Source organism: Clinocottus analis, unplaced genomic scaffold, assembly GCF_023055335.1.
Source record: "Clinocottus analis isolate CAN_PGR_092001 unplaced genomic scaffold, fCliAna1.0.p SCAF_11, whole genome shotgun sequence".
NCBI lineage: Eukaryota > Metazoa > Chordata > Actinopteri > Perciformes > Cottidae > Clinocottus > Clinocottus analis.
Genome location: NW_027175832.1, coordinates 14,010,336 through 14,023,894, shown reverse-complemented (window position 1 = coordinate 14,023,894; position 13,559 = coordinate 14,010,336). Strand labels below are relative to the sequence as shown.

At 42.5% G+C, this 13,559-nt stretch overlaps 2 protein-coding genes across 2 annotated transcripts in view; both read right to left on the bottom strand.

Annotated features, from left to right (window-relative positions):
- Positions 1-241: 241 nt before the first annotated feature.
- On the bottom strand, positions 242-7,062 carry LOC137781031 (tetratricopeptide repeat protein 39C-like). The gene is made up of 14 exons (XM_068569535.1): positions 6,664-7,062; positions 5,321-5,369; positions 4,564-4,692; positions 4,285-4,399; positions 3,789-4,191; positions 3,240-3,408; positions 3,003-3,096; positions 2,800-2,907; positions 2,598-2,707; positions 2,389-2,512; positions 2,188-2,285; positions 1,884-1,988; positions 1,755-1,793; positions 242-395 (listed from the first exon to the last, which is right to left on the bottom strand). Exons 1-14 carry the CDS (start codon positions 6,828-6,830, stop codon positions 303-305), a joined length of 1,803 nt encoding a protein of 600 aa, XP_068425636.1. The 5' UTR covers positions 6,831-7,062; the 3' UTR covers positions 242-302.
- Positions 7,063-7,759: 697 nt separating this feature from the next.
- Positions 7,760-13,559, bottom strand: part of LOC137781353 (laminin subunit alpha-3-like) — a 51,994-nt gene continuing 46,194 nt past the window's right edge. The window contains exons 70-77 of the mRNA XM_068570072.1: positions 11,878-12,005; positions 11,529-11,709; positions 11,241-11,399; positions 10,981-11,146; positions 10,146-10,300; positions 9,782-9,875; positions 9,547-9,666; positions 7,760-9,448 (exon numbers count right to left, since the gene is read on the bottom strand). Of these exons, the coding sequence (XP_068426173.1) occupies positions 9,306-9,448; positions 9,547-9,666; positions 9,782-9,875; positions 10,146-10,300; positions 10,981-11,146; positions 11,241-11,399; positions 11,529-11,709; positions 11,878-12,005 (1,146 nt within the window). The 3' untranslated portion in view covers positions 7,760-9,305. The remainder of the gene's footprint in view (positions 9,449-9,546; positions 9,667-9,781; positions 9,876-10,145; positions 10,301-10,980; positions 11,147-11,240; positions 11,400-11,528; positions 11,710-11,877; positions 12,006-13,559) is intronic.

Genomic DNA, 13,559 nt, shown 5'->3' with positions numbered 1-13,559 from the left:
TCTCCAAATCACATCGTTCCCTCGATGGAAGCAATATGACTGATGCTTTAATTTAAAAATGTATTGACTGGCATTTAGTTTTTAAATTGACCATGTAAACAATAAATAACAAATGTATAAACGTATTTATGAGGACAGTAACTCCCATTTGTATATTGCACATATCATATAATGATGTATTGGCCCCGACTCCAAAAATATCTAAATAAAAACAGATAAAACAGTGTATCACTGAATGGTATTGTGGCTTTTTCTTTTTAATAGGCATTTCTTCCCGTCCTTTCTGAGGTGCAGATAAAATGTCAAGGCTGGGCTGCAGCAGCCCTCATGGAGGCGAGAGCTGAATGAATACGAACATGGAGCCTGTTCTCAAAGTCATAGCCCGCATAGTCCTCCTGCAAGATCCACAAAGAAAAAGACAAAAGTATGAATAAAAAAAATGTCATTGTATTTGTGTGCTCTCTATTCAACAAGCTTTGCAGTCAGCACACTCTGAACCGACGGTGGTGGGGAAGTGAGAGCGTTAGTCAGTTCAGAGTGTGCTGACTGCAAACGCTCTCACTTCCCCACCAAATCAGCATATAGCGTACTCAATAAAGAAGCAGAGGGCCGCTGCATCTGATAAGAAATGCAGATTTGACCGTTAACCGCAACGGCAAGGAGAGTGAGCTCTTTGCTCTGGCAATGTCAGCAGCCCATCCCACCAACATCACGGCTGTTGCACTAAACACAACGCAATGCAGACGGCCACATACTGCACTTGTGTGGCCACAAACTGACAAAGCCCCTTTCGAACTGCCTTTCCCACATCTGTTTTGACACAACATTTCATTGTGACTTACTTACTCAGCCCTCTCTATGTGACGTACCATTCTGTCAGCTCAGTGGGGATGGGACATGGCCCGCTTTGCTTTGTCATGACTCCATGCCGAGGTCCGACAATGCAAAACCAACAGGGAAGCAGAAGGTTTCAGGAGGACACCGAGGTTTCCCGGGTTTGTCAATATGAAGCAGCATAACAGAGGAAGTCCATTTGACCGTATGACTGCAGCGACAGGAACCCGGGATTGCTTCAGCCATCCACTCTCATTGTTTCCCTGAGAGTGGTGAACGTTGGCTGTACTTCTTCCTTGCAAATAAGCGGCGCTACTTGTAAAGGCGGACAGGTTTGCACTCTCTCACAACTGCTAAGCACCTTTCCTTCCCCCAGGAGTTATACTGTGTTGTGGGTCACGATGTGGTAACCGAGCAGAGGAAGACAAGCCTCTGTTTTGATACGACTCCAGTCTAGATTCATGGCCGCTGGAGTTTGTTGGCTGCTATTCAACCCTCTAACTCCAGTTCAGTGCCCAGTTGTGACCCATTATAATAACTTCCCCGAACTTCAGAGGGACCATGCATTTGGCTTGCCTTTACATTATGGATATGCTATTATCTGGTCAGAGAGTGAGTGTATCGATCTGCACGCACATCGTAAAAACTTTAAGACATTGATCAAAAACTGCGAAACTGCGAGGGCGGAGACAAGACAAAATCTGAATTCACTATTAATGGCTCGAAAAGATGTTTAATAAGTTTAAGTTTAGATCAAAGACATCTTCACCAGGTGTAAACTAATAATTACAGGAGAACGAGTCATGAAACTTGCTACCAACTGCTTTGTGAATTCAGAATCAATAAGCAAATGATAACCGCCACACTTATCTAGAAAGCGGAGAGCAAATAAAGCAGCACAATTAAGAAATCAACTCTACCTTTGCCTGAAGCATCAGCATCCTGCCCTTCCCTGCAGACTGGAAAAAAAAACAATAAAATATTTATGTGACTCTTCCACCATCTCAGATAAGGGAAACAGTATCTCTGACCATCACACACAAACTTACCTCTGGGCTGTTCAGCAGCACACAACCCAGTTCATAGCAGGAGTAGGGTTGCACATAAGAGTTGCTCAGACAACCAACCTCATCTCTTGCAGCCAGATGGAAAAACTGAAAAAAAAGAAAAAGAAAGAAAATTATCATGAAACACTAGTCATTAGTTTTCACCCTGGTACAGACAATATTTATGTGACAAGCATAATGTTTAACAAAAAAAATCCTACAAACTCCAATTGTGAGCGCTGTGCATCCAGTATTGCCTAATAATTCCACTCCCCATTGTGTTGTTATTCATTTGAAGTAGGAGTACCTGAATGGCTTCGTTGGTGTTTTGCAGACATCTGTTTATGGCACCAAGAAGCAGGTTCTTCAGGCCAGCAGACGAGGCATCGTCAATCCCCTGCAGGACTAGAACAAGACAAATACAATTACGCTACTCCCAGTGACAACGAGGCTGCAAACAATAATGAAAAATACTAGTTAGCCAATCAAAACGTTTTATATCGAGTACCTTGTGTCATTGCCTGAAGCTTGGCAGTAGAGCAGTTGGGCAGCGCTTTCCACAAGTAAAGAATCTCAATCACGGACAGGACGCAGAGTTCTTTGGATAGACTGGGTGTCCGTAGCTTCTCGGCCTGATTAAATATGTGCATACACACTTATTCTCACTGTATCCTCAACAATAATGTGAAGAAAAAGGAAAATCAACTGGACACTCACCCTCTTCATGGAGAACAACTCTATCTGATTGTTCTTCCGTTTGAAAAGTATTTCCACGTCCTTAAAAACCGTGACGGCTCCTTCCAGATTACCGGTGGCTCCTTGGCACACTACATAACACAACCAAATGGAAAATGGATAAAGAGCCAATCCCAAACTCTTAAGGAATGTCTTTATAGCCTTTTTTTTACACTGTCACCACCTCCAGTTAAATAGGCGTAGTAGCACTGGGACCAGCGAGACTCTGTCTTCAGACGCTCAAAGGCCCTGTAAGCTTCTCCGTAGTTCAGTTCGATCATGCTGCACCAACCTAAAATGTTCAACAATTAGAAAAAATTATGACATGGACCAGAGCTGAGCAAACTGGTTTGAAATCTGAGAAAAACTAAAAGAAAATAATAGTACCTATTTCATACAAACACACATGCTGAATCTCCCGCTGATCTGAGGCCAAGTCTAAGGCATCACGGAAGGATGTCAAGGCACTACTGATCTGGCACTAGAAAGAGAAACTCTGCGGTGTGACTAACAGTGAGAGACATTGCTGGAGGCAGGACAATGGGACATACAATATATATATATATATATATATATATATATATATATATATATATATATATATACACACACACACACACACACCTCGAGCCGTTGGACTCTGCCTTTAAAAAACCTGAAGAGGGAAGAATTTGGATAGATGGCCTCCCTTTGTTGAAGAATGGACTTGGCTTCCAGCAGGCCGGCCTGCGTGTCCGCCCCGTCCAGGGCAAAGAAGGGCTGCACTACCGTGTGATACCACAGGAGGGCGAGGCTGTGAGGGGGGAGTGCAGAGACAGTGATGAGTGTAAAGATGACACCACGTAGTAGAAAATTAGAACATTTGGATGGATTTTGGTCCAAATTGCTGATGAAGCAACAACTGGAGACACAAAAAACAAAGAGCTAAATTGCAAAGTGAGGCGTTAGAATTGTTTTATGTATCAACTTTTAGATTACTTGTTAGCCGTGACCACATTTCCCCCTCTTGGTTTTATAAAAAGGGGGTTAAGTACAAACATAGTTTGCCAACGTACTTAAGGAATGAAAAAAGAACACTAGACAGCATTCATTTTCCATTACGTTGTCATGTTGTTTACGACTATGTGTTTAAGCTCCAGCCAAAATACAGAGACACAAAACGTAGTCACTCACGTAGCTAAGGGCGCCTTCATGTCCTTACTTTCACTGGCGTAAGTGAGCGCCGACAGGCCTTGGAGGCGGTCACCGGGGAAGCCCAGCAGATTGACGATCTTCAAGAGGTGCGGCGGCACCATCGAGATGCAGAGGTGGAAGAGGCCGTAGCCGAAGCTGACCGCGCCTTTCAGCCGCTCCAGGGCCTCTGGGCCGATGCCGTCCGCTCTCAGTGACGGGCTCGGCCCGGGCGAAAAGGAGCGGCTGTGGCTGGACGTGTCGGATGAGGACAGCGACGGAGGCACCGTGGCTTTCTGTTCAGAGGCTCGTCTTCGTCTGCCCTCCTGCAGGTGCGTGATGTCGCTGTAACATTTGTTGTACATCTTCCAGGCTTTACGGAGGATCCAGCCTCCTTTGATGTACGCTGCCGGAAGATTGAATCGGAGGTTAGGGAAACATGTATGCAATGACCATAAAAAAGAAGAAATGTAATGGTGCCAATTGGTGGGTCCCTTACATGACAGCTCTTGTTTGATGAAAGACAACACTGCAAGGTAAACCTGGCAGTCTGCAATAATAATCTGCCTCTGGAGTCGATCTACTGCAGCCACCCCGGAACTCTGGGAGTCCACCTGCTCACACAAACAGCTTACACTTGAAAGCTGCCGCAACATGCACGCTAACCTGGACATTATGGTCCAACATGAAATTGCTCATTTTTCCAGGGAAATAACATTTTGTTCTCTAAATCCATCCGATGCATTCTGTGGGATTAGGCAGTGGAGAGGTTACTCACGTTCCTCCTGAACTTGTTTTTAAGGGTCTCAATGACACCAGCGTTTTCACTCTCGCACAGCCTCTCTGTGGCTTTGAGGTCCTCAAAGGCCATCTGCATTTTCTCCTCCTCAAACGTCATCATGGCATTCTGCAGAAAAGGCAGTCAAATAAATACCCTGTTATTTAAAATCCACTATAGCTAAATGAATGCTGGTGATCCACAAGTCTCACAAGTCAAATCCTAGACTAATCCTGGAGTCCAGAAAGCAGAAAAACTAAACAGTCCTAAAGAATCACACACACCCCAAAACACGCCAGCTCAGCCACAGAAATGAAGCTTCAGTTATAGGGTTTCCCATTCCTTCCTAGAGAACATTTTTCAGGACTTTAAGAGGACATTTCCAGGGATGATTCAAGCTGGTACAACAGACAGGAATCACTCAATGACGCAATATTCATCTCTGTGTGAGTCCCATTGTTAAGACTTGGTGTACCATGGCGATAACTTATCAATGGAATCCTCACCTACTTGCTTAGAAACTATAACAAATGGATCATACAATCAGATTATAATAAAAACTACCAGTTAACAGGGACTAATATTTACATTTAAGGGATAATGTAACTTACATAATTGTGAGTTTCAGCCACTTAAATTGTCACATCATCCAGCCTGCGTGTGCTACTATGTGATGTGACTTTAATATGACGCTGAACCTAACTTAAAAGTGGACAATATTATTTTGTCTTCAAAAGGATGTTGTTTCTAAACTCACCAGAAAACTCACGAAACTGGCCCCGAAACTCATCAGAGGACTGTGGTTCCTGAAACACGGGTAGAGAACAGTGACACGTCAGAATGAGACACGTATGTGTGTGTGTGTGTGTGTGTGTGTGTGTGTGTGTGTGTGTGTGTGTGTGTGTGTGTGTGTGTGTGTGTGTGTACAGGTGACAGATACAAATGCCAACAAAGACGATTGTGGGTGGAGTGACAAAAATGTGTCAAGCCGGTTTCATGCATCACACACTGAACAAGTTGTGGTTCAAGATAAAAATTAGGCAAAACTGGTTCTGATAGGAATGTGGGAATCATCTTGGATATGATCTCCTATGGCCATAATGCAATGTGACCTTCAGAGACCATGGGAAACCTCCTCAGGAAGCTGGTTTAATACAGAAAGTCCTCCTCAGTCACTGTGCAATGCATATCTCACTTCCCTCAATCTATGTTGCTGAACGTAATTAGCGGAGGTGACATTTAAGCTTCCAACAGGGATTAGGACCCGCAGGGTTTGCCCTATAAATTGAAAGGGAACCTTTTCCCAGAGATCATCAGTGTTCATAATACCATGAATGAATGTATTCAAACTAAGTACACAATGATATGTGTACTAGTGACCCTCAGCAGGCTGCATTTAACAACGGTCCACCACATCACTTATATCCTGTTTTAATTGAATAGCCCTTTTAAAAAAAAGGTAATTCACACAACAAAAAAGGGGTTAATTACAACTATGAATGATGTGTAAAAAATATTATTAAGCATAGGAAAGTTAGGGCATAGTTTAAGTGTCCTTGAGCAGGACATTAACCCCAGCTGCTCCCCGGGCGCTTGCTCACTGTTCCTTACTAAGAAAGGGTTATTACAAAGAATACATTTCCCCACTGTGGGACTAATAAGGGATTTAACTACAAGAATTGACGGATTGATGAAACAGCGCATGCTGCCACCTGTCACCACATAAAAAAGAGCAAGAATATTAGAATAAAGTCATTAGACTGAGCTTCACGAGTCACACACTCTGGGGCGTGGTGGATTATGTGCCCAGGGTATTTAAACGAGCTTGTGACCTGATCATATGGTGACCACCAGACGAGGATCTTGGAGTTTTTTGTTTGGTTTTGTTTTGCAAAGCTGTAAGCAAAGAAGATGCTGACGGGAATGCACGTGTTCCGCTTGGGCTGAGTGACCACAGGAGTTTTGGACACAATAGCTGACCCCCCCCTCCCCCCTCCCTCCTCCCCCCGCCTCTCCCCGCTACTACTGTAGAGAATATTAACTAAGTATCATTAACTGAATTGTTTCCCAGAAGCTCGTTGCCTCGAGAGGCTCACAGACCTGTATAACCTGAAGAGCTCGTCGCTCTCCTTGAATCCATTGTTGAGGAGCATATTGATTCCGTTCAGTGCCATCGCTGCCTCGTTCATGTCCTCTGTCTTCTCCTCCTCCTCCTGCGCCGCCGCCGCCGCCACGCTCCCCGGGGCTGGTTCCGTTGGGTCCGTCATTGAGATAGTTCACTACGCGATACCGGAGGAGAAGAGCTGGGGAAGAAAAGCCGTAAAGAGAAGGAGGGAGGAGGCTCGTCTCGCGGGTCTACTTGCAGCCAGAGGCACCGTTGTGGGAAAGCGCAGTCCTGTTCACATTGTGGCACGAGGAGACTGACAAGCGGACAGGTCCAAATGACTGACAGCTAACTACGCGCGCGCGTGTGTGCTAGCAGTACACCCAGCAGTTGTGTCGCCGGTTGTTCCGTATTGTGCCGCCTGACCGGGGCGGTGCGTGTGTTCCTGTGCAGACAGGAAACGTGCTGCCTTTGCGCGCTATCGGAATTATTGGCTTCCCTATCATACACTAGGCGCAACTAATAGCAATAATCAACCGCGATGGGGCTTTCAAAGAGAGAAAAGCCCGAGCTAATCGATGAGGAAGAGGGCTGTGGATATGTTATTTACACCTGTTTGATATTATCCAGCATCTTTAGCAGTTCAATCGTCAAATGTCTCCTGTAAGTCCATATGCTGTGACATTTCACAGGATGAGGAAACGTTTCAGTCTATGAACATCCACCACTTCAGGGATAAAAACCCTGCGAGAACATATTGCTGCGGGAGTACCTATCAGTGTATTATCAACCGATGTATTGAACACACTTTTCAACCTGTACTTAGAGCGGAATAACAACATTCTACTTTAAACTGATCTTTATCTGATTACATTACAAATAGTGAAACGGTTGTTGATTAGCATCTCTCGAAGTGTCATGTCTTACTGGCTGTGGCAACAAAGAATATCATCATTATGACAAATGTCATTGTTGAAGGATCACCGATGACAAAATACATGTGTTGTACTTTATAATGGACACATTTAAACGTATATATTGTAGGGTAATGTTAATATTTATTACAGTTTTCGCAAAGCTTACACTGGCGCAATGAAATTTTTTCGACCTTAAAGGGATGGTACCTTTATTCCCTTTAAATGGGACTGAACAACATATTGGTTCACTGTATGTATTTACGCTGCACACCTTCTGACCTACTTTATCACACACTTCATTTTTTTGATAGCTGTTATCAAGTCAAAATGTATGCTTAAAAAAGTCTATTGCTTTCAGATTGTGGTATGAACATCCTCGTTTCTTTTTCTAACCTCCACGTCCCACCTGAGACACGAGCGGAGGAGGCAAGAAAGAGACACAGAAGATAGGAGTCCAGGCAACGGGCATATAACAAAATGTGACGTCAACAATTAATCCTCGCGTGTCTGAAAACTATGCACAATCCCAAGAAAAAACAAATATTTTTCAAGAAATGCTTTTGGCACTGAGAAGTATTTATAAAGAACATTAATTACAAATTAGCTTACAAATCAGTGGTCACAAGACAGGAATGCATGTAAAAATCATTATGTCCTATCATCATGCAAATTTTTGTCACACATTTTTCCAGAAATGTACGAAGCAGGTAAGTAAACATTTGCTGGCAAGTTAAAATACATAAAATAGATGTTTTTGTTATATTACAATAAATATTATGGTAATATGGGCTAACATGGTCCCAAATATGAATTGTGAGACGTATTAGAAGCTCGTGGCGTCTCTGTTGGTTTTTAACTCACAGACAATGCTCCACAGCAGTACACCCTCATGCATGGAAAAGGAATGCAAAATGGAGAATTAATTCAGAACAAAAACTCAAGTCTGGTGAAAAAAAACATGTGATTTCATGGTCTGTGTGAAGACTCCATGACTATTGACCAGTTTGAATACAAAATTGTATATGCTGGCATGTGGATATGTAAATACAACAGCCGGGCAGCCCCTGAAATGTCACTGAATTCAACACAGCGGGTGTAAACTTAAGTATTCTAGAATAAACTTTCCAACAAACAAAGAAAGAAAGAAGGATACAACTAACAATGTTGATCTACATTAAAGCACCATCAAAAAGGCATCATTTGTTTTCCTAAAGTGCTGGGTTGATCCTGCTGCAGCTCTGACCAATCACAAGCAAGTTCAGAAGCATTTGATTGTTGACAGAAAATCAATGGACCAACACATCATATTGTAAAACAACTGTTAGAATATGTGAAGTGGTGCCCTGATACATGATTTTAATCACAAAATAAATACAGAAATGTTTAACCGAGCAGCAAATTTTATGAACCTGTAAGCTGTTGCTCAAATCTCTATTTTACACACAGAATCACACAGACACATAGACAGACAGACAGACAGACAGACAGACAGACACACACACACACACTCACACACACACACACACACACACACACACACACACACACACACACACACACACACACACACACACACACACACACACAAAGACACTGATTTGCACACCTCATAAAATCCCCATTCTTACACACAAACACATTCGGTGTCTTGGTAACAGATTGCACATGGTTAGCGGTGGACGTGGTCCCGAGGTTGGTTTCGTGAAGCTGCAGTGAGACGTTCAGCCTGGACACTCTTTGAGGTTGACTGGACCGAACACACCAGACGGCCTGTCGAAGGAGACTGATTCACTGTTGATCCTCATATCCTGGATGCATCCCACGAAGGACGACGTGACAGGAAGCGCCTGTTGCATTGCCATCTCTGTGGCAGAAAGGGTACACAGGGTAAATACGTGAGAATCGTGTGTATGAATTTAACAAAAATTTGATTAACCCTGGGATTAACAGAGTAATACTCACCAGGAATGCCACCCACATACAATGAGTCTTTGGTCAAAGTTATAGTGGACGAAGGTGGTCCAATCTTGTAATGGTCCATTGTGTCCACGTGCAGTTGCACAACATTTTTCCTCTTGATTACTAGAAGACACGTAGACAGCGACATAATACAATTAGATAATTTATATCAGTGTGCTAAATAAGTTATAACCAAAGTTCTAGTTTGCCGTGAATAAAGTGACAGTGTGCATTTTACCTGAAATCTTATGGAACATTCCATCACATAAAGAAACCTTGGGCTTCACCGACACCCTGAATTCCCCTTTGCCATTGTTTGCTTGTGCAACTACCTGTAAATGAGATGTTCAAACACAGGGCTTTCAATCACATGGATAGGGAACACTCGTTAAGCAAAGACACCTTTACAGTTTATGTTAATTGTAAGATCTGCTCTGTAATGCTGAAGTCCACTAAATACAGTCAGACAGTTCCAGATTTGTTTTACCGATCCAGAGCCAGTTCAACTGAGTCTCTACTTCCCAAAAATGTAATAATTTTAGGTTATGAGTGTCTGGCTGATGGGCTATTGGGGTATTTTTGAACTGTCTGGCAGGCCTCACCTCTCCTCTGAGCATGTACACAGTGAGATAGTGGCCCATTGCAGGCCCATATTGGTTCCAGCTGGAATCTCCAACATGTAGCAGGAGTCCAGTCGGGGTACGTGGGCGAATATTAAACAGCAGCTCAAAGCTGGAGCCCACGATGAAGGAGTCATCTGAAATACAAAACAGATATTTGGATGGTTGTCATCGCAGGAGTTGTAATACACGTATCATAATTTAGACCCCTAAGTATCAAAATAATGAAGAGACAGCCATGAAAGGAACGTGTAATGGAGACTCTTTCTTACGGGTCTCATGGCTTCTTTGAAGGAACTGGTATGAAATTTCCACTGAAGTCTGTTTAAAAAGGACTAACTAATACTAATTATAGAGAGCAAGGAGTAAGGGTTCTTTAATTAATCAATTCCAATTAATATCAAGTGTGTATTTGACTGTGTGCAGTCAAATACACACTTGATATTAATTGAAAGGTGCAAATATGTAAAAGTTGTAAATATGTGTAATACATATTGCATAAATACATGCCTTGGGCTAAATGGACCTCTGTTAGTTTTTAAATTTCTAGCAGTTCTTTGTTTATTCTCCACATATTATGAATACACAGCTATTGTCAGAATACCTACTAAATATATACGTATAGTCATGAAGTTTTCTGTTGATTGACTATCTTAGCACCGTTTTGGATATGTCTATACGTCTTATCAACATTTTGTGTCATTGACTTGTACTGGAGGAGTAAAATTATGTGGATGAGGTTGCAATTCCTACAGATGTAGCTAGAAATCATAAGAGACATCGGATTATCTGATCGTTATCAGACAAATGGACTTACTGAGAATGACATGTGATCCATTCCCTGAGAAGTAGGCCCCTCTTTGTGTCTGTCCCTCAAAGCAGGGGCCAGCACCGTGGTTTGTCGTCGGTTTTGACATCGGTGTTCCATTCATTTTGAAATTGCGGATACAGCCGGACACACTTTGCCTGGGAAGGACCTTCAACTAAAAGTAAAACAAACAACAACAATATCACTAAAATATAGAGATATTTCCATTTGTGAATTTGCCATGGCAGTGCTTTTAAAAATGGTTTTACCTTCAGCTCTCTGTGAAAGGACTCTGGGGCACTGCCCAGGTACACAGGTGACACAAATTGCTCCATGGATGTCAACTCAGGATTTGTCAGTTGACCGTCCTGGGCTCTGATCCCATCGACAACCAATCGGAATTTCTTCTTCTCCAAACTGAAAATGACCTGTGGGCAACACATTCACCATACACAACAACATTGACCCAATATTTAGCTTTGCTGTTGAAGGGGATTGAGTGATTCCATGGTAGCGTCATAATAAACATGTGATTTGTAGGGTGTGAGTCGACTGACCGAGTGCCACTTCCCATCGTTGTACTTCTCCCTGTTAAAGATCTCCTTCTGTTTGCCCACAGAGAGTCGGATCCGGCCCTTTGATATGTATAAAACGAGATGAGAGCGCCCTCCTCTGGTAGCCGCAAAGAACAGCAGGCCTTCAGGAGCTCGAGTCCTAACATCCAGCGAAAAGTGGGGCCTGGCAAGGATAAAGAAAGAAGGACACCACCTTTATTGTCTGTGTGTGTTGGCTCTGATGAAATGTATAGCAGTCATTGAGATGGCAGATTCAGCAGAGCACACTTCATTTAGAAATCTCCCGCTGAACGTTTCATGTGCGTGCATGCATGCGTGTACTCGCCTGGGCTTCAGAGCCTGCAGTGGAAAGCTGTAGCTCAGGCTGCTGATAGGGCCACCCATGCGATACGCATTTTGAATCAAGCCAGGCAATGCACATGTTGATACGGTCTCATTAATCGCCTGCATCACAACATCCTAAAAGAGCACAAACAAACAAAAGAGACACTCAGCACAATGTATGAAGTTGGCCCTCAATTCACGGTTCGCGCGCTCGTCTTCGGGGATGTCTCCATAGTGGTTCCATTTATTTACTTTTGGTAAATAAATATGGGAGCATCCAACAATACTTATAAAATTGACTGTAATCATAGTTAATATATACAAATACAATACAAAATATACGTTTATACCGACAATATATTGTGTGCAGGTGGGAACACTGAGGACATGTACTTCACTGAGGAATGAGCGCAGCCAATGATTCCACTAACGCTTAGTTTCACTATTGACTTTTCTGTGTATTATTTGGTAGATTTATTTACTAAAAGTCATCCGGCAGACCAAAACCCAAATACATTCATCTAACAACCAGCATTCACTAGTTTAGTCAAATAGCCAAGTACAGTGTGGTAGTGATGATGTCATCACTCATGTTAGTAGTGAAGCATACTGGTGGGTCAGTGTGGATTCTCAAATTACAACTACAACATTACACAGAAGTTGCTTCATTTTGGCTTCGTCAAGGTTTTCTACTGTCACGTTGAGTTTCTTGTGGCCAAACAACCTCCAAACACTTTGTTTACTCAGAGTGTTTGGATGGGTAGGAATTATGATTTGAGAGATTTCAACAGGAATTCAACCATAATGAAGTTGCAGAGATTGCTAAACTGTAAATAGACTCAAAGGCCTTTTTATGAAATGGCTCCTTTCGTCCCGATAAAATAGAAAACCCTCGTAATGGATGAGAGAACACAAACATGATCTTCCACGCCATGTTAAATCATGCGTAACATCATGATACAAATCTTAACTCAATTTTACAGTAACATCTCTTTCTGTGTTTTGCCTCTGTTACTCCTTTGGTGAAATTGATCTATTAAGTCCAGACTGCAGTGTTCACAGATTTCTTTCGCTTGTTTGAACTCACGCAGCAGCTGAGAATCCATTATTCACTATCTATTGTGGGTCAGTGGTTGTTGGAGAATGGCTTGCGTTGGTGATATGGGCTCTGTTAATCACAAGCTTCAAATCAAAAGAATAGAGCTTAGTATATTATGGTGGGCATGCAAGATCCACAAAGATTTGAAGAAATGATGTAATCATGCTTTGATAATGTGTCTGAACATAGTAAGCTCCTCTAGGCCTCACATATTTCATGGTGAGGTCTAGCTTAGCTGTGAAATACCAACATGCCTTTTAACTTCCCGCTGGCTACATCATTTATTATAATATAGATCCCCGTTCCTCAAACTTATTGATGGGATCCCATTCATATTCAAGACGTGGTACACTGACCAATTCTGTGTTGGTTGTTAAGTCAAGTTTATTTATGGAATAAAATCTCACAGGGCTTCATTGGCCCTCAACAGCAAGGGTTTCTATTTGATACTCATTCAATTTTGAAATGTAATTTGTCAATAAAAGCATGTCATAATCATATCGTCATAAATTATGTGAAGTAAAACAGGGTCATGAGCCAGAGAATGGTGGGAAACTGACACCCAGTTCCTGTTTATTTGATATCAACTG